We start from the raw sequence: 26,496 nt of genomic DNA, 5'->3' as shown, positions 1-26,496 counted from the left end.
CCTCCGACGCCGGCACCAATGGCGTCCCATCGAAGGTTGGGAGAGGGAGCCCCAACCCCGCACCGATCCGACTCAGCCCCAGGACTTCCGTCTTTGCCGGGTTTAATTTCAGCCGACTCAGCCTGAGCCACCCAGCCACGGCCTGTAACGCCCTGTGCAGGTCATCTGGAGTGGAGTCTGACTGGCCGCCCAACATCAGATATAGCTGGGTGTCATCAGCATATTGATGACACCCCAGCCCACAACTCCGGGCAATCTGGGCAAGGGGGCGCATATAGATGTTAAACAGCATTGGGGACAGCACTGCCCCCTGAGGAACGCCACATTCCAGGGCCCACCTCTGGGACCGCTGATCCCCTATCGCCACCCTTTGTCCCCGACCTTGGAGAAAAGAGACCAGCCATTGAAGGGCAAGCCCCTGAATCCCCATGTCGGCGAGGCGGTGGGCCAGCAACTGATGGTCGACCATATCAAAACCAGCCGACAGATCTAACAACACCAGTGCCGCCACTCCGCCTCGATCCAGATGCCTACGGAGGTCATCAGTCAGTGCGACCAGTACCGTCTCCACCCCATGACCCGGGCGAAACCCGGACTGGTGAGGATCGAGGACAGAAGTATCATCCAGAAATGCCTGTAGCTGTGTCGCCACCGCTCTCTCTATCACTTTGCCCAAATAGGGCAAATTGGACACCGGCCGATAGTTGGCCAATTTGGCCGGGTCCAGAGATGGCTTTTTTAGGAGAGGGCGGACCATCGCTTCCTTGAGTGCCCCAGGGAACCGTCCCTCAAGGAGATACTTGTTAATAATCTCCCGTAGGGCACCTCGAAACCCCTCACGCCCCATTTTAATGAGCCAAGATGGGCACGGATCAAGGTCGCATGTGGTTGGGCGTACCGCCACATGTTGTTGGGGGGGGGGGGGCTAAGGAAGAGCACCCCTTACATCATTGCTTATATTTGCAGACACTTTAAGGCAGGGCTTTTCTGTTTGTGTGTGAGACAGTACTCGAGTACTGAGTACCAGAACCTGGGTGGGGGGCATTCTGCCGAGTCCTGAGAGGGATGCAGTCAGCAGTGCAACTTTATATCACTACTGGCACCAGGGCTTTTTTTGTAGAAAAAGCCCAGAAGCAACTCATTAGCATAATTGGCCACACCCAACAGCAGAAACTCATTAGCATATGAGGCCACACCCCTGACAGCACAGGTCATTAGCATATGAGGCCACACTCCTGTGTTACCAGAAGTGTGGTCATCCAGCCACACCCACCTTTTGCTTCTTATTCTGTTTACCTTGTTTGTGGTCAATGTTTTAAAAGCCTTCGTGTAGTGGGGGGGCTTTTTTTTTTAGCAGGAACTCCTTTGCATGTTAGGCCGCACACCCCTAATGTAGCCAATCCTAATGAGTTCCTGCTGTTGGGTGTGGCCTATTATGCTAATGAGTTCCTGCTGGGCATGGCCAACTCAGGAGCCAGCCGGAACTCCGTTCCTGTGTGTTCCTGCCCAAACATAGCCCTGACTGGCACTATTTTAAAAAATGAAAGCGCCGGTTTTAGGGGGTCCCCTTATGCATGAGGTACACTTGTGCAGTTTTGTTGCAGGAGATGCCAGCTGTACAGTGTCAGGATGAAATACAATCCTTTTCCGTGGACTTGGAAGCATGGCCAAAGGGCAGGAATCTGCCTGCTCGCTGTATTACCTGTGGATCCCTTCTCAGAAGCAGGATGCTGATGACACTCGATCTGTAGACAGCTTGGGAGACTTATGTGTACAAGAATCTGATACTCTCAGCACTCAGGAAGCATGCCATTCAACCTGGACGATGTCTGTCCCACTGGGCTTGATTTTCAGCCAACCGTTACGACTACCCCCATGGCTTTTATGTCAGAAACATATTTGCGCAAGCAATCCAAATAAAGAGTAGAAATTGGTGCTTCTTTGTCATTCCTATTAAATTTCCTAAAGCTTTTTTTACCAAGCGATCTCAGGCTCAAAGAGCTGCTTTTCATTCTTGATCGTATTCTTTTCTACTGCTACAGACAGACTAACACGGCTACCCATTGTGATCTGTTTCATTCTCAAACAGTGGCAAATGTAAAATTGTAAAATTAAAAGAGTTGTCAGGACAAACATACTGCCTGCCGGTCGAGGGCACTACAGGATTGTTTTTCACAAACCAGCTGCAGAAAGGGGGAATTTCCACTGCTCTGAAACTGCTCTGAGACTGGTTCTGGTAGCCATCTTTGTCTTAGCAACTAGATTTGAGTCCAGGTTCCTCACTGGTCTAATAAGGTGCTGCTGAGCTTGAATCTAGCTGCTTTTAGGCTTCTTCCACAAAAACGGGGTTTTAGAGCATCCACCTGACCTCATTCCCAAATTGTACCCCTTCTGTGCCCCCCCAATGGACTGTGATATGGGGAAGAAAATGCACACTTCTGCAGGTCCTGCACATTTGGGGGGCTTTTTCCTTGCCTCAGACCTCCCTAGAGCTGCCATTCTGCCCCCCCCCCCCCACTACATGAAGGCTTTTAAAACATTACTCACTGGAATATTGGCATGACTTAACATCAGTAGTTCACTGTCAATATTGACATTATCAGGATATAGATCAAGATGGGTAGCCGTTTTAGTCTGTCTGTAGCCATAGAAAAGAGAGTCCCGTAGCACCTTAAAGACTAATGAAATTTCTGGTAGGGTAAGAGCTTTTAGAGGGCTGCAGTGGTTCAAGTGGCTAAGACACTGAACTGCAGATCAGAAGGTCGGTAGTTCAGCACTTCGAGACCCCAGTGCCGCATGACAGAGTGAGCTCCCGTCTCTGGTCCCAGCTCCTGCCAACCTAGCAGTTCGAAAGCAAGAAATTGCAAGTAGATAAATAGGTACCACTTTGGTGGGAAGGTAACAGCGTTCCATGCACCTCGGCATCTAGTCACGCTGGCCACATGACCACAGTAACGTCTTTGGGCAGCGCTGGCTCTTTGGCTAGGAAACCGAGATGAGCACTGCATCCCTAGAGTCAGATTAGACTGGCTTTTGAGCAAGGGAAACCTTTACCTAGGAGCTTTCATGAGTCAATGCTCACTTCTTCAGATACATTATCAGGATATGTTTATATGGATTCTGGAAATGTTTGAAAACAGGCCCTGCAGCCACCCCTTTTCCTACCACAGGGCACATAAAATTGACTTCACTGTAGCAGGTCTTAAGATGCTAGACCTCACAGAGGAGCCCACTTCAGCTTGATTATAGCCTTCCCCGGAACATCTGGGGCTGACTCTCTGCTGTCACCACCAGGCCGAGAGTCAGAAGTGTGTCTGTCTGGTGGTAGTCTGGTCTCCAGAGACTCTAGTGCAGGCCTTTAAGAAACTTTCCTCCAAATTAAAAATCACTCGCCCATCCCAAACTGCCTTTTCCCTTTCTGCCTTGGGCCTCCCGTGGGCAAATCCCACCTCCAAGCACTTCAGATGCAGCCAGTCCATGCAAAATGCAAGAGGCTGCCCTGCTCCTAGATGCGTGTGGGGAGGAGGGGTCTCCCACTCTTCCCTGTATTTTTCCTGTCAGCCACTTTTCCCTCTCCCAGGCAGGGATTTCCCTCTTTTTATGGGGCTGTAAAATATTTACTTCATTCAGCGCCAAGGAAGGAGGTTCCAGCCCCAAAGCAGTGGTGTGGGCAGACTCCAAGGGGGGAAAGCTCATTCATAAGAGCTAGCGGAGAGTTGATTTCTGGGGGCACACAGCAAGCACTGGAAGGCGAAGGGGTGTTTGTCTGTCCAAATTCAGCCTCCTTTCTAGGAATCCAGGCTCTGTCCTTCCTTCCAAGAAATACTGTTAAACAGGGCTTTTTTGGTAGAAAAAGCCCAGCAGGAACTCATTAGCATAATAGGCCACACCCAACAGCAGAAACTCATTAGCGTATTAGGCCACACCCCGACATCGCAGTTCATTCGCATATTAGGCCACACACCCCATGTCTTCCCTTGGCTTGCCCGGGCAAGCCGGCCCTTAGACAAGCCGGGGAAGGCATGGGGAGGCATTAAAATGCCTCCCCGATCCTTCCAGGGCCCCCTGCGGCCCACCCACCCACCTCGGAGTCGCTGGGGTGGTGGTGTCGCTCTCCAGGCCTTCCCTCTGTAGCCACACACAGAGGTTTGGGCTGTAGTGGGGGTGGCAACTCTAAAGCCAGCCGGAACTCCGTTCCTGTGCGTTCCTGCCCAAAAATAGCCCTGCAAGTGTTAAAAAACCCCAGAAGCTCTCTGGAAACTTATGGTAAGCTTTTAAAAGTGAAAGTTGTATGGTGTACAACACCCCCCCCAATTCTGTCTAAAGAAAACATTTGATGGCTAAATGCTTTAAAGGATAATAAGCCTATTTCTTAATTTTTTAAAAAAGAGCTCCCAGAAGGGTGGTTTCTCCCTGCATTTGAGGTCACGTGTTTGTTCTCTATGGGGCCACAGAAAGTTATTAACACATGCTCAACTTTTTTTCAAAAAAAGAGCATAACCTAACAATGTATAACCACCCCTCCCCTGACTGAGTTTTACATTTTGTTTTTTCAAGTCCTTAACCTGAAAGAGAGACATGCAGATAAAAAAATTCTCAGGGACACTAATAAAGGTGGAGTTTCCATTTTGGAAAAACAGTACCTTAGATATTTATACCCCCCCCCCCCCTCCTCCAATGAGAACCCAAAGCAGCTTACACCACTGACCTCTCCTTCCCCATTTTCTCCTCAAAACAACCACCCTGTGAGGAAGGTTAGGCTGAGAGGCTGGGGATCTGAGGGCAACAGCAGGAGGGGAAATTCCCCCTCCCAAGAGTAACAATAGATAAAAATGCTGACCCTAAATGCTTTGGAGGCATTTCCTTCTCCCCAGACTACCGGGGAGTCACAAGGCGGGTGGGGCTGGCCAGCTTGCTGTCAGGTTCCACAGCAAGTAAGTCTTCACACACGTTTCCTGAGAAGCGTTATGCTTTATTAGAGTACAAAACCGGTACTATATCCACAGGATTATTGTTAGGAATAACTATAGGGCGGGACCATCCGTACATATAGCCAGATGAGGCAAATAGCTAAGCAAATGAACTTCGAGCACGCATGCGGGAATTCTCCTGGCGGGAAGTTACATAATGAGCGGGAGACTCGCAGGGCCCCGAGAGCAGAAAGATTCACACCAGTGGTGGACCGCAAGCCCTCCCATCCTTACAAGGCCAGACTGATGCCGCTGTCCAGCCGAGCCAGCTCCCACAGTCTCCGAGGCAATGTTTACGCAAAGCTGCTGAGCTGCAAGCAAGCGGGAACGGAAGGACAGAAGCAACATAAAATGGCAGCTAGCTGACACTTGCCAAGGGTAAAATCTCCTCTCCCCTTGAATGGAGGCTGAAGGCATGGAAATGGGCAGCTGAAGGTTTCCCTGGCCTGGAGGTGAATTCTCGGCTGATAATCGTACAAATCAAAGGGATGCTTAAGAGACAGCTTAAATGTTGGCAACTCCTACGAAGAGTGGAGAGGAGGATTTGAGTGGGGGAGAGTTGTGGCTTACCATGTATATCCCACCCAGCTCTGTGTTGGGGGTGGGATCCTTCTCTTTCCATTCCCAAATTCTTCTGTTTTAAAGGCTTCTTTTTCAAATTCAGGACAGGATTGAATGTGCATTTTAAACCCCAACCTGGCCAAGACAACCTGCTCTCTAATCCCAGAGGTGTAAAGTCTACCTCTGGTTGCTGAGTGGGGCTGGCTAGGTACTCTGTTCATGCTCAGATGCCTTGTCAGCCAATGGAAAGCTAGGCAGAAAAAAAAAGAGCGAAATTTTTGCTTAGTAAAGGTCAGGGAACATTCTGCCAATGCTTACAAAAGACTAAGCTAGCCAGACAATAGTTGTGAATACTTTAACTAAGGCACAAAGGTCTCTGCAACCCCAAAATGGCAGCCAAGGTCTTACCCGAACAACATTCAGTACTATTTGGAAACTACCGGACTGACCATTTATTGTATTGCCAATGGCATCCATTCACTATTAATTTTAGGACAGAAGAAAACTTTAGACATGGAAATATTTGAGCAGAAATATAAAATACTGGAAAGTTTTGCCACCTCACATCTCTCTCAGCCTTTTGTTAACAGTGCAGTCCAAAAGAAAAGTTTACTTCCATGGGCTTAGAAAAGTGTGACTCCTCTTCAGCCAGTTTGATGTAGTGGTTAAGTGCGCAGACTCTAATCTGGGAGAACCAGATTTGATCCCCCACTTGCAGCTGCTGGATGACCTTGGGCACGCCATACTTCTGTCAGAGCTGTTCTCTCAAGGACAGTTTTCTGAGCTCTCTCAGCCCCCCCTACCCTCCAGGGTGTTTGTTGTGGGGGGGGGGGAGGGAGAGGAGTTTGTAAGCCGCTCTGAGACTCCGAGTGAAGGGCGGGGTATAAATCCAATCTCTTCTTCTTCTTCAGTAATCCTTCCTGCTCTTGGGGAAACCATGGAGGTGGACTCCTGACTGAAGGAGAGGAAAGAGATCCCATCTGATGCCTTCAGGAGCCTCACATCCAAGGCACAATCAGAGAGTTCAGCAGAGACACCTCTGAGTCCCCAGATTCTGCAGGGCCGTATCCAGGTGGCCACCCAACAGCAGATACAGGTGAATGTCTAAAGTGTACTGGTGATACCCCAGCCCAAAGCTCCGCATCAACTGGGATATAGATGTTAAACATTAGAGAGAGGATCACCCCTTAGGGACCCCACATATTAGGGGGTACCTAGTTGACACCCCTCCCCCCTAGCACTACCCCCCGTCCCTGACCTCAGAGAAATGTGGTAAGCCATTGCAAGATTACCCCACGAACTCCTATATTGGTGAAGCGGTGGGTCAAAAGATCATGGTTGGCCGTGTCAAACGCTGCTGTAAGAACCAACAACAGCAGCACTGGCCCGCCTCAATCCAGTTGCCTGCGGAGATTGTCCGTGAGGGCAACCAATGGTGTCTCTGTCCCATGGCCAGTGTGGAAACCGGACTGGAACAGGTCAAGTGCCAATATGTCATCCAGGAAATTCTCTCAATTACCTTACCCAGAAACAACAAATTCTAAACTGGGCAGTAATTGGAAGGATCTAGAGGATCCAGAGATGGCTTTTCCAAGAGCAGTATTACCACAGCCTCTTTCACACCCGGCCAGATAGACCCCCAAATCTAGAAAGAGGTTGATGTCTACCGGGGCCCCTGTTCTCCTGAAGCTCTACTGCAGGCCTGTAAGAAGCTTTTCTCCAAATTACATGTTAGATCGCCGCTAACAAAGATCCGGAGAGTGATTTCAGCAAAGTGATTCAGCTTTATTGAAGAAGCGAACAAACACTCAAACGCATTCATAACCAGAACGGATTAACATTGGGAGCTAGGCTCCTTTTAAACATTGCCAGGCTAACATAGCCACGCCTATTTACATATAACAACCAATACGATTGTCTGGATAACGACCAATGAAAGTTCTTCCCGCTTGGGGAACTTGCCTCACTGTGATTGGTCGCTGTTTAGAAGCGGCCAATAGAGTATTAGCACAGACGGAGCCTTAGCTGGCTCGAAGCTTAACATGGGGAGTGAATTAGACGATTCCTGTAATACTTCCAGTACATTACATTACAAATCACTTCCCCTCTCCAAACCTCCGAGAAACCAAGGAACCTTCAGGAATCAAACTGGTTAGAATGAAATATGCCCAAATTGGCCAGCCCTGCCTGCTTTGACTGGTATCTTGGGAAGCAGGATCCAAGTTTCTCCTTTATAAGTGTGTGCAGGCGTACACACACACACCCAGGCCTGTAGCCAGAAATTTTTCAATGGGGGGGGGGGAGACACACATTTTTTGTTAAGGGGGGAATTTACTACGGTAGAGAGCAGCCCATTATGCATCTGTACAGAACTGCCCTGGTTATACTTCTAAGCCATTGTCAGACAAGTGGTATATCACACAAAAGTATGCCAGGCTTATTCTTTATTTTTAATTTTTTTTAAATGTACATTATTTATAATGTGCCTTTCTCACACGAACCCAGTGCAGACTGTGCAGAGGGAGGCGATGCAATCGACTGAAGGGGATACTCAGTAAACAATGCAGTAAGGTGTAGAACTGAGCAGAGATCTAAAAACAGAGCAGAAGCAAAGCCTACGGATTAACATGACACGTGAAACGGTGCAAATATTACCTTGTAGGATCCTTGCCCGGCAGGCCCGTTTGCAGGGCAGCATCTTCAGAAGGCCCTGCTTGGGTGAGTGAAGCTGATGTAGCAGATCATTGCGGGAGAGGCTGTCCCACAGATAGGAGGGACCCAGCCTGTAAAGGGCTTTGTATATGATAGCTAAAATCTTAAACTGAGCCCTGTAACTGATGGGCAACCAATGGAATGATGGTACACTGGGAGTAATGTGCAGTCTCCTTTTAGGTAAAGGTTCCCTTGCTCGAAAGCCAGTCGAATTCGACTCTAGGGTTGCGGTGCTCATCTCCGTTTCCAAGCCGAAGAGCCAGCGCTGTCCGAAGACGTTTCTGTGGTCATGTGGCCGGCATGACTAAACACCAAGGCGCACGGAACGCTGTTACCTTCCCACTGAAGTGGTACCTATTTATCTACTTGCAATTTCTTGCTTTCAAACTGCTAGGTTGGCAGGAGCTGGAACTAGAGACGGGAGCTCACTCCGTCATGCGGCACACTCGGGTCTCGAACTGCTGAACTACCGACCTTCCACAGCCTGCAGTTCAGCGTCTTAACCACTTGAGCCACCTCAGCTCCTTTTAGATCCCAGTCAAAGCTTTTGTGAGGCATTCTGCACCAACTGGGGTCTCCAAATTGATTTTGAGGGAAGACCTATGTAAAGTGTATTGTAGTAGTCTAGCTTCAAAGTTACCGTAGCATGGATCCAGGTGGCCAGATAGACCCAGTCAAGGTAGGGGGCCATCTTGCAGGCTAAACTGAGTTGGAAGAAAGTGTTTTTCTGCAGCAGCATTAACTTCTCCAGCAATGATGATGGATCCAGTATAACCCTGAAATAGGAAGTACAACACTGGTCCTCAGGCCACCTTCCCAATCAATGTCATGACTGGGTGGAGTCTCCCTTTGTTCGCTTTCAGCCTTTTGACCACACCAGACTGACTCGGTCCCATTGAGAGAGACTTAATGAGATGTTATCTACCAGGGGATGTGATTCATTTATTCTATGTGTGAATAAATGTGTTTTTTCCTGGGAGGTTTCAAAGAACCAAAACTTCCACTTTGCATTTTAAAAGTTTTTTCCCCCTCTAGGAACAGAACAGGCTGGGAAGGATGAAGTCAGTCAATGGCTTTCCAGGTTCACCTCAGCTACCCTTTTAAGAAATGCTAATAGAGCTAGCTAGAGACAATGGGATAGCCAAGCTCCCCCCTTCAAATAGGGAACAGAGATTTGGAGGACTTTAGACTAGAAAGGGTCCAGGAAGAAGCTCCAGGAAATGCTTCTTTGACCTGGCAGGACCTGGTCAGTGGGTGGAGAAACCGATATGATAAAAACTCTTTGTCAGCCAGAAGGAGTTCTCTTTCTTTGGGGTGCAGACTCCAGGAGAGCACACAGGACTCTTAGCTGCAAGAGGCAACCATTTTAACCATGTGCTGTCGTGAAGAGCTGAAGGGAGCTTCGAGGTAAAGGAACATGGTAGAAATTTCTGATTACCTAAGCTAAAAGGGCCTGCCCTATATTTTAATATCCGATAGGGCAAAGGATTTCTGTTTTACCGTTTTACCCATTTCTTTCGGGTCCTTTGCACAATCTGGTGCTGTGGTCAAAGTATGCTTGTAAACATTTTCTTTTTGATAAATACTTTATAACTTTGGATGCTGGTAGCGGTCCTCTGTACCACACAGACCTCCCCCATCTTGGACACGCTACTTTAAAATAAGAGCCAGGGGAAGGCAGGCCAGTTGGCAACTGGCTATTCCTCCAGGGGAGTACAAGACAGTAAACTGTCCAAATGGCGAGCAGGCGCTGGGCAGCGGGAGACACAGAGGCAAGGCCTCAGAACTTAGAAGGGAAGCTGGGAGTCCTGACCCTCCCAGTGGGCAATTCCTACAACAGTCAGGTGGTGGCAAGTCTCTCCAGGTGTTGAGAAAGACCTCGGAAGGCAGGCCGGAACAGGGCTGTTATGCAACACTATGAAATGTGTCTCCTTGTTTCCACACACTAAGCCTCTACGAAAGGGACACGACACTTTTATCCAGGCCAGTTGGCAACCCTAATTATTGCTGTGGAGGTCAGTCTTGTTTATTGTGACTGGTAGCTGCTCTGCATGGTTTCTAGCAGAGCTGGGGACCGAACCTGGGACCTTCTGCATGCCGAACAGATGCTCTGCTGCTGAGCAGTATCCCACCCAACCATTTTTCAGTTCAAAGGACTAGGTAGGTATGAGGAGGTGGTGGAAAATGCCATTAAGTCACAGCTGATTTATGGCTGAAAGCCGACCCCATTGTGGGAGTCCGTCAATGCTGAAGGACTGAAATCTGGAGGCAGTTGCGTTCCGTCATTAATGTACCTTATTACCTGTGAAAATTGATTTCATTTGTAGAAGGATAATCAGCTCTGAAGAAAAGGATCGTCAGCTCTTGAGAAAGAGAGTTTCAAAACGGCTTTTATCGATAGCCTGTTGGGTGTGGATCCTTACTCACTACAAGCTTCATCACCCTAATGAAGTTGGGAGGAAGCGAGCTTTCTTACACAGCAGGATGTTTTCCTGTGTCAGATTTTTCAAGCGTTTGGAATGGACATTTTAGAGACTTAATTTTGACTTTTGATTTATACATAGTAGTATATGTACTATAGACATCAAGCAACGCCGAGTGAGAATGCTGCCGGAACACGTCTGAAGCTTACAGCTGACCAAACTCCCCATCGACTGCAAAAATGTGTGTGAATTAAAAAGATATATGTTGTCCTCCCTTACCCCTATCATTGTTAGTCCCGTGTGAATTCATGAGTAACTGTAAATCGCTCAGAGCCAGCAGCTCTGCAAGGATTGAGCCATCAATAAATTGAAAGATTATTATTGCCTGGGTATTCCTTGGAGATCGCCCATCTAAATACTAACCAAGGCTGACCCTACTTGGCTTTTGAGATCTGACAAGATCAGGCTAGCGATCCAGTTAATAAGAAGTTAATACTGAACCAAAATAGGCTTTTTTTTTGTTCTTTAACAAAAGTGACTGAAAAAAAGAAGAAACTGTGAGGTAACTGCGCTAGAAAATATTTAAATAACAATCACAAGATTCATACAAAAATGTGTACAAAAATCTACATATATAAATGCACAAGGCAGCTGAAAATGGTGTGACGATGGTCTCCGGAATGTTCTATCGTTTCGATACTATTCTTCTTCCGAAAGTGGATGAAAGCAGCGACTCTTGGTCTGTCATTTCAACAAGTAGGTATCAAAAATTTCATTAAAATTCACCAATGTATCATAACTTAGTTGCAAGAAATTCTCTAAAAGAATGTTCCTAGGGCAAAGTGCTAGGGCAAAAAGAATTTTGTACACATTTTTGTATGAATCTTGTGATTTTTATTTAAATATTTTCTAGCGCAGTTACAGTTTTTTCTTTTTTCGGTCTGTTCTGTGACTGTGAACATCATTTTTGAGCCACTTTAACAAAAGTGGACAGAGGCCAAATACAACCCGCCCTGCTTCAGTAGAAAAGAGAAAGAGTCCAGTAGCACCTTAAAGACTAACAAAATTTGTGGTAGGATATGAGCCTTTGTGAGTCACTGCTCACTTCTTCAGATAACTGAAGAAATAAAGATGTAGTTTTTGAAAATAAAGGTGTAACTTTTTCTGCATCAAAGTGTACAGACCCCCTGAAATCTATCCAAAGATATATGCTAGCCTTGTCGTGTCTATTTCATCACAGGATTTGGAAAATAGGTATGTTTTTGCCAGTTTTGCAAATGTCAGGAGGAGTTAGGTTGGCAGATAGAGTGAAGGAGGACACCACCAAAAAGGCCCTTCTTCGCCTAAGTACATTTGGAGCATTTCTAAGCCTCCAAAACCTGGGCATTAAAAGAAGAGCCTCGTCAGAACACACTGTAGGAAAGGTTCGCCCTTTTTTGGATTATCTGACAAACAGGAAGTATGGATCTCTGCCTCGAGCTCTTACTACAGAGTAAGTATTTATGAGGTTCCTCCCCTGTGTGGATTATTCAATGGTTAAGGAGATGTTTTCCATCTCCTTCCACCCTCAGAACACATCATTTCTTTCTTGCCTGTGAGATCTAGTTCAGTTTTGTCCTCAGTCCAAAAAATTTATCATTTCTTCCACCTTAGGGTCAGGATTCTGGGCGGATACAAGCACTTTACAATAGTTTACATGGTTTCAACCCTTTCTATGGTGTGTGCTTGTCTTTTTCATGTGAATAAAAAGAGAAAAGCTCTTTTCACAAGCTAAGCAGTTATATGTTTCTTCTTCTGTGGGTTCTTTGATGGTTTTGAAGATGGTCATTCAGAATGAATCTCTTTCCACACTCTGAGCATTCAAAAGGGTTCTCCATTGTGTGTATTCTTTGATGCATATAATATTGCCACTTCGACTGAATCTCTTTCCACACTCTGTGCACACCACTGTGTCAGGTCTTGTGAGTTCTTGCTTGTAAAGATGGTTGCTCTGACATTTTGAGCATTCAAATATTTCTCCTCTCTGTGGGTTCCTTGATGCTGTTGAAGATTGCTACTCCGACTGAATCTCTTTCCACACTCTGAGCATTCAAAAGGTTTCTCCCCTGTGTGGGTTCTTATATGCTGTTGCAGATGGCCACTCTGACTGAAACTTTTTCCACACTCTGAGCAGTGAAAAGGTTTCTCCTTTGTGTGGGTTCTTAGATGCCGTTGAAAATTGCTGCTGGAACAAAATCGCTTTCCACACTCAGGGCATTCAAAAGGCTTCTCCCCTGTGTGGACTCGTACGTGCTTTAGAAGGCTACCAGTGTCACTGAATCGCTTTCCACACTCCGAGCATGGAAAAGGTTTCTCCCCTGTGTGGGTTCTTTGATGCAGCTGAAGATGGCCACTCTGACTGAATCGCTTTCCACACTCTGAGCATTCAAATGGTTTCTCCCCTGTGTGGGTTCTTTGATGTAGCTGAAGACTGTCGTTCAACCTGAATCTCTTTCCACACTCTGAGCATTCAAAAGGTTTCTCCCCTGTGTGAGTTCCCAAATGCTTGTGAAGATTGCTACTCAAGCTGAATTTCTTTCCACACTCTGAGCATTCAAAAGGTTTCTCCCCTGTGTGAGTTCTTTGATGTTCTTGAAGATGGCTGCTCTGATTGAATTTCTTTCCACACTCTGAGCATTCAAACAGTTTCTCCTTTTTGTGGGTTCTCAGATGCCGCTGAAAATTGCTACTGTCACACAATTGCTTTCCACACTCAGAGCATTCAAAAGGTTTCTCCCCTGTGTGGATTCTTAGGTGCTTTGTAAGACTACGTCTGTGACTGAAACTCTTTCCACACTCTGAGCATTCGAACGGTTTCTCCCCTGTGTGGACTTGTAGGTGCTTTAGAAGGCTACCTGACTCCCTGAATCTCTTTCCACACTCTGAGCATTCAAAAGGTTTCTCCCCTGTGTGGGTTCTTAGATGCTGTTGCAGATGACCACTCTGACTGAATTTCTTTCCACACTCTGAGCATGCAAAAGGTTTCTCCCCTGTGTGGGTTCTTTGATGCAGCTGAAAACTGTCATTCAACCTGAATCTCTTTCCACACTCTGAGCATTCAAAAGGTTTCTCCCCTGTGTGAGTTCTCAAATGCTTGTGAAGATTGCTACTCAAGCTGAATCTCTTTCCACACTCTGAACATTCAAAAGGTTTCTCCCCTGTGTGAGTTCTTTGATGTTCTTGAAGATGGCTGCTCTGATTGAATTTCTTTCCACACTCTGAGCAGTCAAACAATTTTGCCTTTGTGTGGGTTCTTAGATGACGTTGAAAATTGCTACTGTCACACAATCGCTTTCCACACTCAGAGCATTCAAAAGGTTTCTCCCCTGTGTGGATTCTCAGATGCTTTGTAAGACTATGTCTGTGGCTGAATCTCTTTCCACACTCTGAGCATTCAAGTGGCTTCTCTCCCCTGTGGATTCTTTGATGCAGTTGAAGATGGCTATTCAAACTGAATCTCTTTCCACACTCTGAGCATTCAAGTGGCTTCTCTCCCCTGTGGATTCTTTGATGCAGTTGATTCCACACTCAGAGCATTCAAAAGGTTTCTCCCCTGTGTGGGTTGTTTGATGCACAAGGAGCTGTGATTTGTATTTGAAGTACCTCCCACACTGAAAGCATTTAGATGCCTTCATTATAATATGCCTTGGGAAACGTAGATTTCCATGTCTTCCATCAGGAAATGTCATTCCACTCTCTGAACAGATAAATGGCTTCTCTCCTGAATGAATGCTTTGGTGTTTAATAAAGGCTGATTTCTCTGAAAAACTCTCATCACAGTCTGAGAAACTGTATATTTTCTCTCCTGTCTGTGTCTGGCTCTGCAAAGGACGCTCTTTCCACACTCCAAGCCTTCATGGGTCTTCTTTCCACTCTGCATTTGCAAATGGACATTATATTGGGTTTCATCTGAGAAGATCATTCCACACTCTGTGCACTTGTACAGTTCCTCTACCATGTGAATTGCTTCATGGAAATCCCCCTCTTGGAAAGGAATGGGTTGATCCATCTTCTCAACTATATGGCTTCCTTTCTGCCTCTTGGGTCTGCCTTGAGTCCTGAACTTTCCTCTCAAGTCTTCACTCTTGACTTCATCTGGCGATAGATGATGCAGTTCCTCATCCTCCTCATTCCCTCCATCATCCCCTGTTGGTAATAAAGAGAGAGATCCCATTAGCACTCACAGAAGGAGGCCTGATTTGCACTTGAAATTCCATCCATGCTCAAAGCGTTTCAGGTCCTCGTTCCTGCTCTACAGTGAAATATATTTTATTTATTTATTTATCATTTCAATTTATAGCCCGCCCTCCCCGCAACGCGGGCTCAGGGTGGCTCACAAATAGGCACACGCCAACACATAAAAACAGTTAAAACCATAAAAACCATTATTACAGAATTACAACATATTAAGTGCTCTAGATGTTCCAAACAAAATCTTTCATCAAGATGGCGTGTGTAAGATGGTACCTCCAATCAGTGCTATCAGTTCCACATGGCACTGTTGTTCTCTCTTCCCAGGGCCAGTTAATAATGATGGTACAATAGTGGCGGCTCCTACCCGAAGGCCTGGCGGAAGAGCTCCGTCTTACAGGCCCTGCGGAACTGCGCCAGGTCCCGCAGGGCCTGGATCTCCTCCGGAAGCTCGTTCCACCAGGAAGGAGCCGCCACCGAAAAAGCTCTGGCCTTGGTAGCGGCCAGCCTGGCCTCCTTGGGGCCTGGAATCGTCAGGAGATGTTGCGTCCCTGACCGTAGTGCTCGCAGGGGAACATGTGGAGAAAGGCGGTCCCTCAGGTATGTTGGACCCCGGCCATATAGGGCTTTAAAAGTAAGAACCAGCACTTTGAAGCGAATCCGGTATGCTATTGGCAGTGCTTTCAGCACAGGCCGGATGTGGTCTCGGCTAGGGAGACCCATCAACAGCCTGGCTGCAGCATTCTGCACCAGCTGCAGCTTCCAGATTTGTGACAGAGGCAGCCCCATGTAGAGAGCGTTACAGTAGTCTAACCTCGAGGTGACCGTCGCGTGGATCACTGTGGCCGAGTCATCGCGGTCAAGGAAGGGAACCAACTGCCGAGCCAGCCGAAGATGGTAGAAAGCCGACTTAGCAGTGGCTGCCACCTGGGCCTCCATAGGTAATGAGGAGATCAGGAGCACTCCCAAACTCCTAACCTCCGACGTGGCACCAAAGGCACCCCATCGAAGGTCGGGAGAGGGAGCCCCAACCCCAGACCGCCCCGACTCAGGCCCAGGACCTCCGTCTTCACCAGGTTTACAATAATATAAATGTTATTAGTGGCTTCCTGCCTGCCTGTGTGGTCCATCTCTATCTCTGAAGTTGCCTTCAGCCTCTTCAGTCTTGGCTTTTCCCAAAGAGAACCCCTGGAATTCCCCAAGTGTCTCCTCTGTATCTGTTGCTGGAATACAGAAAGAGGTCCAATCAGTCCATATGCAATTAGCCAAGCCACGAATCAGGCACTCTGTGCATTTCCTTTGGCAGAAATTCTTTCCCCTAAAAAATATTTTGCTGCAGGGCATGGAGATGCTAGGACCTCATCAAGTGAACCCCGCAGCTCAAGGGATCCCCCTCCATGGTTTTTGGAATGAACATCATTTGCTGTTGGGGAATTAAGGCATCTAGGTGACAATGGAAAAGAATCATTAATCACCCTTTTGCCTCGTTCAGCCTGACTGTTCTTAAGTAGTCTCTCTTACATTCCTGGCTTCTCGGGGTGGTGGTGGTGGTCATTCTTATATGGGAAAGAAATCCAAGGAAATGGAAACATTCTTCTGGAAGGATGAAAACATGGTCAAGATCAAAGCCCATAATCCTAACCTGTTTAAAGGGGGAAAATCCATACCAGATCACAGTCAGAGCAGATGGCCTTAATCCCATTCAGGGAGGAGGGTGTGTTGTAAATGTTGAGATGGGCAGCCCTGTTAGTCTGTTTGTAGCAGTAGGAAAGAGCAAGAGTCCAGCAGCACCTTGAAGACTAACAAAATATGTGGCAGGGGATGAGCTTTTGTGAGTCACGGCTCACTTCTTTAGATACCTATATGGACTCTTGCTCTTTTTTTTGTAAAGGTTGGAAACTGAGAAATCAGGATCTGACCTGATACCATGGGCAATATTCCCTCTAAGCTCCACAGTGTGGTGAGCAGAAATTCTGCCTCGTGAGCGGAAAAAAACTAGTAGCATTACAGCTGTGAGCAAGTCTAAAGTTGACTATTGTGTAAATTGTTTTTTTTAGATTAGTTCCATAACCTTGTAAAAATCTCAGAATAAATTCTTTTAAACTATATTTAAACTTTTAAACCCTTTTGTAAAATTATTTTTATTTACTACTTTATTTTATTTTTATTTACTACTTAAATTTACTATTTAAATTTACTGACTACTTAAGAACAGTCAGGCTGAACGAGGCAAAAGGGTTTAAATATTGACATCTCCCTGCCAACAAAAGTTCGAATGGTCAAAGCAATGGTATTCCCAGTAGTACTGTATGGCTGCGAGAGTTGGACTATAAGGAAGGCCGAGCGCCGAAGAATAGATTCTTTTGAACTATGGTGCTGGAGAAGACTCTTGAGAGTCCCTTGGACTGCAAGAAGATCATATCAGTCAATCCTAAAATAAATCAACCCTGACTGTTCCCTGGAAGGCCAGATAATGAAACTGAAGCCCAAATACTTCGGCCACCAAATGAGAAGGGAGCACTCACTGGAGAAGACCCTGATGCTGGGAAAGATTGAAGGTCAAAGAAGACGGGGACGGCAAAGGATGAGATGGTTAGAAAGTGTCATAGATGCAACGAACATGAAATTCAGTGAACTTCAGAGGACAGCAGAGGACAGGAGGGCCTGGCGTGACCTGGTCCATGGGGTCACAAAGAGTTGGACTCGACTGTGCGACTGAACAACAACAACAACATATTTAAACTATATTTTAAGAATAATTTAAACATTATAAGGGAAAACAGAATCAAGTCAAATTTAATTACACAAAACATTGTCCTGTTTGGTGTAGTGGTTAAGTGTGTGGACTCTAATCTGGGAGAACCAGGTTTGATTCCCCACTCCTCCACTTGCACCTGCTGGTGTGACCTTGGGTCAGTCACAAGCTCCAGCACAGCTGTTCCTGAAAGAGCAGTTTGTGTCAGAGTTCTCTCAGCCCCACCCACCTCACAGGGTGTCTGTTGTGGGGGAGGGGAAGGGAAAGGAGTTTGTAAGCCGGTCTGAGACTCCTTTGGGTAGTGAAGGGCGGGGTATAAATCCAATCTCCTCTTCTTCTTCTTCTCTAAAGGGGTAGACCAGGCTTCTGGAGAACAGGTCTACCTGTCCCAGTCCACTATATTGGTAGACCTGGCCTCCAGAGAACAGGTCTGCCCACCCCTTTCCACTATATTGGTAGACCTGGCCTCCAGAGAACAGGTCTGCCCACCCCTTTCCACTATATTGGTAGACCTGGCCTCCAGGGAACAGGTCTACCTGCCCCAGTCCACTATATTGGCAGACCTGACCTTGGATGTCGCCATGCACTGACCCATAGAAAACATACCAGCTGGGGGGGGGACCTCTTACAGTCTACTTTTTAAAAATTGAAATATAACAACCAGCATTACAGATCAAGTATAACAGAGGTGAAACAATCACTGTCAGAACACTGCTCAACCTAATGAACAGGAAACTGCTTAAATGTTATCAACCTGTCCAAACTACTTATTTATTCAGATATTTATATCTGACTTTTCCCTGTGACTCAAAGCAGTTTACAAATCATACTGAAAGGCATACTAAAAAGGTAAAGGTTTCCCTTGCTTGAAAGCCAGTCAAATCCAACCCTAGGGGGCAGTGCTCATTTCCGTTTCCAAGCCATAAAGCCATTGCTGTCCGAAGACGTTTCCGTGGTCATGTTGCCAGCATGACTAGACGCCAAGGTGCATGGAACACTGTTACCTTCCCACTGAAGTGGTACCTATTTATCTACTTGCAATTTCTTGCTTTCAAACTCCTAGGTTGGCAGGAGCTGGGACCAGAGATGGGAGCTCACTCCATCACACAGCACTAGGGTCTCGAACTGCCGAGCTATCAACCTTCAGGTCTGCAGCTCAGTGTCTTAACTTCTGAGTCACTGTGGCCCCGAAAAGCATAATAGGAGTGTGCAAAAAAAATAATAATTGCGTTTTCCCCCTCCGATTCAATTATAGCTTATGGGGACCATTATAGTCAATGGGCCCCAGAGACTATAATGCAGAATCAATCCAGGATTATCTGGGGCTCTGAGGGGCTGTTTTTTGAGGTAGAGGCACCAAATTCGCAGCATAGCTGCTGGTGCCTCTCCTAAAAAAAATTCCCCCAAGTTTCAAAAAGATTGGACCATTGTTTCCTATGGAAACCTGGTTGTGAGCTGAACAGAAATCCTCTGAAGTGTGGCTACGGGACTCCTCCTCACTGGGGACCTCCGTTTTGGATCCCTGCATACATGCACATCTTAGCCTGGGCCTAGCAATGAAAAATGAAGTCTGGATCAAAGGGATCTCAAAACGAGAGTGAGTCACACTGAGAGTGTGCAAGGAATGTGAAGCGACTCCTGCAAGTAATCATGTGAAAGCCATATCCCTTTTCCTCAGGGACCTAAGGGGTTCCCTCCCTGATCATCTGACCTGAAGAATGACCCAAATAATCAAGACAGTGAGCAACAGGCCAGCCCCCGCCATTTCTTCCTTACTTTAAGCGCTGGACAGGAAGATTTCTCCCCCTACTCCATCATGTAAACTCAGCCATCTACCTGCCTATCTAAATTCTCAGTTTCCCCAAAGGAACACTTCTCCTGGATATGTTTACCTGTAATGCAAAAAAAGAAAACCTCTCTTCCATAATGCACACAAAAAAAATCCCCTTTTCTAATTAGCTCATCTCTAGAGCAGCCATGTCACATGCTGTCATGTGACAGCAGCCATGAAATTAAAAGACGCCTGCTCCTTGGGAGGAAAGCGATGGCGAACCTAAACAGCATGATAAAAAGTAGAGACATCACCCTGCCAACCAAAGTCCGCATGGTCAGAGCAATGGTATTCCCATTAGTCATGTATGGCTGCGAGAGTTGGACTATAAGGAAGGCCGAGCGCCGAAGAATAGATTCTTTTGAACTATGGTGCTGGAGAAGACTCTTGAGAGTCCCTTGGACTGCAAGAAGATCAAATCAGTCAATCCTAAAAGAAATCAACCCTGACTGTTCCCTGGAAGGCCAGATAATGAAACTGAAGGTCAAATACTTTGGCCACCAAATGAGAAGGGAGCACTCCCTGGAGAAGACCCTGATGCTGGGAAAGATTGAAGGTCAAAGAAGACGGGGACGGCAAAGGATGAGATGGTTAGACAGTGTTATAGATGCAACGAACATGAAACTGAGCCAACTTCAGAGGACGGCGGAAGACAGGAAGGCCTGGCGTGATCTGGTCCATGGGGTCGCAAAGAGTCGGACTCGACTGTGCGACTGAACAACAACAAAGAGAGATGGACTTTTCATCACTCCCACATTCCACTGCCAATACCGTTTCTCCTCCATGAACTTAGCAAAAATGCATTAAAAATACCTCAGGCTGTTCAATTTGTAGCAGGTTTTGAATCCCCGGCCTGTTACCCCAACTGTACGGCTGGCTTCTCTACTTTCCCATCCTTATTCAGCTGTGCTTCTCCAGAGCTGCCCAGCTGTCTTTAGGGAGAAAGCTTGTACATCTTTGATTCTTCCCTTTTATTTTCTCCCTTTGTAGCAGGAAGTTTGTGAGAGGGGAAAGGGTTTAAACGGTGTTTGTACTTCACATGTGAATTTATTTTCTTTCTGTAGCACCTCTAGTTTTATTTACCTGACCTAACCTGGTTCCCTTTCTGTTAACTTCATAAATTTATTTTCTCGTTTAAGAAGGCTTCATTTCTTTTGAGTGTTGGTCTGTATCACGACTTTGGCAGACATAGGTTTACGATCTCAGGAATTAATACCCCACAATACATGTGTTTTCTCTTGGCTAGCAGAAGGAAGCTTTTGCTAGCTACAGAGGTGGACATGCATGAGTGATTTGGGTCACAAATCCCTTTCTGAAGGCTCTCAGCCCCTCCTTGGCTCCAGGCCAGGGCACCCTCTCTGGCTTGGGTGCTGGCCACAACAGTGGCCTCAGTTGCCCCTGGGACAGTCAAGTGGGTTGGGTCACTCTCCCAGGCCATGCTGAACATCACTTTTACTGCCACCCCAACTCCTCGAGACCCCCAGTAGGGAACAAGTAGTGGGGCAGGCCTGAAAATGATGCATTGGCGTTCAATGTTTTGATTCATGCTTCATCCCAATGGGAGCAATTTGCACCTTTGGCACCCATGAAAGATCCTTACCCAGAAAGGCCACGCTCCCGTAGTTCTCCAGCATGACTTCCCTACAGAGAGCTCTTTGGTCCAGATCCAGGAGCACCCACTCTGCCCCGGTGAAATACGCGGCCACCTCCTCAAAAGAAAAGGGACCCTGGGGAAAAAAAAAAACAGATCCCCTCGTCAGAGATCATACCAGGCAGAGAAGGCACACTGGGAGGGAGCAGTCGGGGGAGAGCGAAGGATGTTGAGCTTGGCATGGGTAAAGTGTTAACCAAATGGGAGTCTCCAAATTAATTGGGGGAATTAGTGAAATTGGAGACTTAGGGAGTAACTAGGGATCTCCACCAATGTTTATAGGGGTTATTCCCTGAGAATTCTCAAAATAAGCAGGCTGAAGTACCAAAAGGGTGCTTTTATTATAAGAAGGATAAAGAGCAAACATACATACAAAGCACATGGGGGAAAGACACAAACTCCCTAAGTGGAAAATAAAAGGAAGTAGCAGGGAAAGTGATTCAGGGAAGGGCGATGTTTACCAGGTCTTGAGGTCAAGGTCCACGGAAGAGAATGGCCAGTGTTTCTCTGGAGAGGAGTAAGGACCTACATATGAGTAGAGGCGCTGATAGAACATACACACACTCCGTGGAGCAGGGCATGTCTAGATATAGAAAAAATTGACCTCGGAGATGGTCTGATGCATGCGCCCCTAAGACAATACCTTGATCACATTTACCAGGGTAGACAAAGACAGAGTGAAACTTGTGACAATTTGCATGAATGTAGCTAATGGCACTTGATGAGATTGTCTGGTGCAAACTAAAAGTGTTAATGTTCTCTGATGACCCTAGAGTACAGGATGGGAGAGGCTATCGCGTTATATGGATAGCCTATTAATTAGGATAAATGCACAAAGGGAAACGTGACTAGGTATGGCACTGATCACATCAAGATAGGGTAGTGCCTTTCCTGAGAAACCCATTGTTCAGACTAAATATCTCTTTTTGGGTGAGGAGGAGAGTGACTAGCAAGTCAATTACCCTGAGTCCCCTACCCAAAATAGTTTCCCAGGCTTGTCTCCTGGCCAGCATCCATTTTGTTGGAACAAAATCTTCACCTTGGTTCCACTTCTAGGCCAGGCTGTGCAATCCAAAAATGCTTTGGGGGTGATATTACAGGAGGGGCAATTTGTTTAGAAATACCCTTCCACAGGAGATGTCTGGCTGTTAACAAAGGGACACCTTAGCAGCAACTGCAGGAGCAAAACGCGGCGGGGGGGGGGGGGGGGGAGCCAGGCTGTCCCCTGCTTACCAGAATGGAGGCTACTCTCAACATAAACTGGAGCACAAGACAAAGTGACTGGTAAGGGCTTAACCACTGCAGATACCTCCTCCATAGGCTGGATGTGTTTAGTAACAGTTCTGTCCAAGTACTTAGTGGGGGGCGGGCAGAGGAGCATGAAGCCCCTCCAGGTCAGGGCACAGGGGCTGCCTGGATGAACAGGGGGAAGCAACGAACCCCCAGGAAAATGACAGATGGGATATAAAGCACTGCCCCAAATGCTATGCGTGCCTGGAGCTGTCAATGGGCTTGTATGATTCATCCCTTCTGATCATGCCATTTAAGGTAGGAACTCTCAGTCTGGGGCAAGTGGTGCTTTGTATTCCTGGTGCTTGGGGGGGGGGGGTGGACCTCCTGATGGCAACTGGTATTTTTGGCCACTGTGTGACAGAGTGTTGGACGGGATGGGCCATTGGCCTGACCCAACATTGGCTTCTGTTATGTTCTAATGCTTGAGAGTCCTTTGTGGGCCTCCCTACAAACCCTGTGGCTGAGAATTTATTTTTAGTTGTTTTCATTTACAAAATCCAGATCCCTCCTTTCTGCCCCCACAAGGGCCACCCAGGCAACAAGGAATTAAAGCATTTATATATGCATGATGTGTTCCTTTATGTTATTAAAGTTCGCCTCTGTCACTTAGAGTCAAAGGCAGACCATGATCCAGAGTGACTCAATGAAGTCAACAGGATGGCACATCCAATAAGTTATGAAATAGAATTTGGGTTATAGAACTAACAAGAAATCAAAAAACTGGTGTTGAAGAAAGCATAACTGTTAAAATGAACCACTAAATGATGCAAAATTACAAGTAGGCTTGGGTACAACTTACAGCAGTACAAAATTACATGATAGAATACTACTTACAATAAGCTATACACATTGGTACTCTGACCTGGATACCACAGGCTACCCTGATTTTGTCAGATCTTGGAAGCTAAGCAGGGTTAAAAAGGTAAAGGTTCCCTTGCTTGAAAGCCAGTCGAGTCCGACTCTAGGGTTGCGGTGCTCATCTCCGTTCCAAAGCCGAAGAGCCAGCGCTGTCCGAAGATGTTTCCGTGGTCATGTGGCCAGCATGACTAAACATCAAGGCGCACGGAACGCTGTTACCTTCCCACCAAAGTGGGACCTATTTATCTACTTGCAATTTCTTGCTTTACGAACTGCTAGGTTGGCAGGAGCTGGAACTAGAGACGGGAGCTCACTCCGTCATGCGGCACACTCGGGTCTCGAACTGCTGAACTACTGACCTTCCACAGCCTGCAGTCCAGCGTCTTAACCACTTGAGCCACCGCAGCTCAATATCAGCCCCGGCTAATATTTGAATTGGAGACCTTCAAGGAATTCCAGGGTCATGACGCAGAGGCAGGCAATGGCAACGCACCTCTGAAGTTTCCTGCCTTGAAAACACTATGGGGGTCACCGTAAGTTAGCTATGACTTGACAACAACAAGAACAAATACACATTCATATACAGCACAGTCCATGATAATTTCTCCAAGTGACTTTGTGAATAATTTTAGACCGTGCTACCCTATTGCAGAAAGGTGGGAGCCTGCCTGACCTCCTCAGGCAGGCGGTTCCACAAGATGGGGGCTTCAAGGGAGAAGGTACGTGGATGCACAGTGGTTGACTCTGCCCGTGTGCAGGGTGGGCCCTGCAGAAGTCCCTGCTCTGATCAGCGAAGCTGTCATGGTAGAGCATAAGGGGAGAGACTGTCTTGCAGGTATGAAGGTCCAAGGCCATGAAGGGCACCGGGTGGGAGAGCCAGTCCTTTAAACCGAGCCTGGTAACTGATGGGCAGCCAGTGGAGTGACAGGAGATGGAGAGTAATATATATGCATGCTCTCATTGATTACATTGAAAAACTATCGAATACCAACTCCCTGTCCAAAACAGACGACAGCCGCATTTCTCTCCTCCAGGTCTGAAAAGCTTATTCCTTCCCCATGACGTAACTTATGAATAAAGTAGCACTTTAAAGACTAACAAAATTTGCGGTATGAGCTTTCATGAGTCAGGGCTCGCGTCTTCAGATACCATTGAATACCAGCTCCCCGTCCACAAACACGGAATAGCCGCATTTCTCTCTTCCAGCGGGACTGAAGAGCTCGCCCGCCTGCCCCCCCCCCATGACTTACTTATGAGTAAACCTTCCCGGGATCCGACTGTGACAAGGCTTCCCCCCCCGGAAATACCTTTTCCTCTCTTCCTACCACTCCTTGCTCGTCCTCTCTAGCACGCGGCTCTCTCACTTTAACCCAGTCAGTGCTGCAGATTCCCCCCCCCGCCGCCCCGCCCCGCGCAGAGTTACTCGCGAGGAGCCCCCCCCCCTCATCGAGCTGCACTACAGGGCGTCGCGGAGGGCAGCCTGGCTGAAGTCCGTCCCCTCCGCACGGGTCCGGGCGCGGCGCCTCCTGGAGAGGACGGGAGGGAGCTTTTCTAATTTCTTCGCCTGCAGCACTGAAAGGGTTAAAATGAGCGAGCTCCTTCCTAGAGAGACCGAGCGGGTGGGGGGACGGAAACAGGAAAAGGTCATTTCCGGGTTGGGGGCTTTGCTATTTGAATCACCAAAGAGATTAGGGAGGGCTGCATAATAGGGGGGAGGGACAGGACCTTATTGCAACCGGATCCTGGGAGGGTTTACTCATAAGTAAGTCATGGGGCGAATGAGCTTTTCAGTCTCGCTGGAGGAGAGAAATGTGGCTATCGTGTGTTTTTGACGGGGCGCGCTGGTATTAAATAGTTTTAAAATGTAATAAAGGGGTGCTGGCGGGGACGGTTCTTGAAGGACATTCCGCTCCCCGCTTTCCATGGAGTTCAGCTGCATACTCACTTAAGAGCCTCCAGGTTTTACTGGACCCAACTGGAGAAGCAAGTAAATTCAGTTGCAAAAAAGGCTTCCTTCCAACTCAGCCTGGCGTTACCTTGACACGGCTGCTTTGGGCACCTGGATCCATCTCATGGTGACATCGAGACTAGACTACTGTACATGGGTCTCCCCTCAAAAGCAATTCGGGAACTCCAGTTCGTGCAGAATGCTGCCCTTTGATTATTGACGGCTAGATAGAGCATGAATATTACTCCCCTTCTGCAGTACCTGCACTGGCTGCCTATCCGCTCCCAGGCTCAGATTAAAGGACTGGCTATTCTGTCTAGAGCCCTTCATGGCCTTGGAGCCTCATAGCTGCAAGACAGTCTCTCCTTCTAGGCTCTGCCATGACAGCTTCACTCATCTGAGCAGGGACTTCCACAGGTCCCACCCTGCACATGGCAGAATCAACCAATGCCCATGCTTGTGCCTTCTCCTTTGAGGCCCCCACCTTGTGGAGCGGCCTGCCTGAGGAGGTCAGGAAGGCTCCCACTCGCCTGGCTTTCTGTGAACTATGAAAAACTGAATCGTTCCAAGAGGGCTTTTCTACGCAGGCAGTAGGGTAGCACTGTACAAATCAATTCACAAAGTCACCTGGAGAAATGTTTAAGGACTGTGGTGCATACTAATGTGTAGAGCTTATTTTAAGTAGGATCCTATTATGTAATCTTTGTAATGCTGTAAATTGTATCCTAGGGTTTAATGTGGCATTATTTAGTGGTTCATGTTAACATTTATGCTTCAGATTTCTGGATGGCTCTACAACCCAAATTCCATTTCTTAGTTTGTTGAAAATTGTTGAAAAGCAAGAAATTGCAAGTAGATAAATAGGTACCACTTCAGTGGGAAGGTAACAGCGTTCCGTGCGCCTTGGTGTTTAGTCATGCCGGCCATATGACCACGGAAATGTCTTCGGACAGCGCTGGCTCTTCGGCTTTGAAACGGAAATGAGCACCGCAACCCTAGAGTCGGACTCGACTGGCTTTTGAGCAAGGGAACCTTTACCTTTACTATTTAATTTATTCATCAGTGATCTCGAACTAGGGGTGAATATTGTAGTGGCCAAGTTTGCAGATGACGCCAAATGTTTCATGATGATGAAAACCAAGGCTGGCTGTGAAGAGCTGCAAGAGGATCTCCATAAGCTTGGTGGGTGGGGGACAACGTGGCAAATGAAGTTCAGTGTTGGGTAAGTGTAAGGAGAGGCACATTGGGACAATCCCCCCCCCCC

At 47.2% G+C, this 26,496-nt stretch overlaps 1 protein-coding gene and 1 pseudogene across 1 annotated transcript; one reads left to right on the top strand and one right to left on the bottom strand.

Annotated features, from left to right (window-relative positions):
- Positions 1 to 26,496, top strand: part of LOC107123815 — a 135,287-nt pseudogene that overhangs the window by 62,635 nt on the left and 46,156 nt on the right.
- LOC107123805 (zinc finger protein 883-like) lies at positions 12,215 to 24,527 on the bottom strand. Its single transcript, XM_015427150.1, has 5 exons — positions 24,444 to 24,527; positions 21,128 to 21,209; positions 14,551 to 14,851; positions 12,710 to 14,210; positions 12,215 to 12,564 (listed from the first exon to the last, which is right to left on the bottom strand). Exons 1-5 carry the CDS (start codon positions 24,525 to 24,527, stop codon positions 12,445 to 12,447), a joined length of 2,088 nt encoding a protein of 695 aa, XP_015282636.1. The 3' UTR covers positions 12,215 to 12,444.

Source organism: Gekko japonicus, unplaced genomic scaffold, assembly GCF_001447785.1.
Source record: "Gekko japonicus isolate JY-2015 unplaced genomic scaffold, Gekko_japonicus_V1.1 scaffold712, whole genome shotgun sequence".
In the NCBI taxonomy this organism is placed as follows: Eukaryota; Metazoa; Chordata; class Lepidosauria; order Squamata; family Gekkonidae; genus Gekko; species Gekko japonicus.
The sequence above is the reverse complement of the archived record's forward strand: the minus strand, read 5'-3'. Positions and strand labels throughout refer to the sequence as shown.

What these genes read in the sequence shown, in the direction of transcription:
- LOC107123805 (XM_015427150.1), bottom strand. Translation starts at nt 24,527, where the DNA reads ATGGGGGGGGGGCAGGCGGGCGAGCTCTTCAGTCCCGCTGGAAGAGAG. An exon ending in TGTTTGTGGACGGGGAGCTG is followed by an intron (nt 21,210 to 24,443) that starts GTATTCAATGGT and finishes TTTTTTCCCCAG; the next exon opens with GGTCCCTTTTCTTTTGAGGA. An exon ending in AAGACCCATGAAGGCTTGGA is followed by an intron (nt 14,211 to 14,550) that starts GTGTGGAAAGAG and finishes ACTGCATCAAAG; the next exon opens with AATCCACAGGGGAGAGAAGC.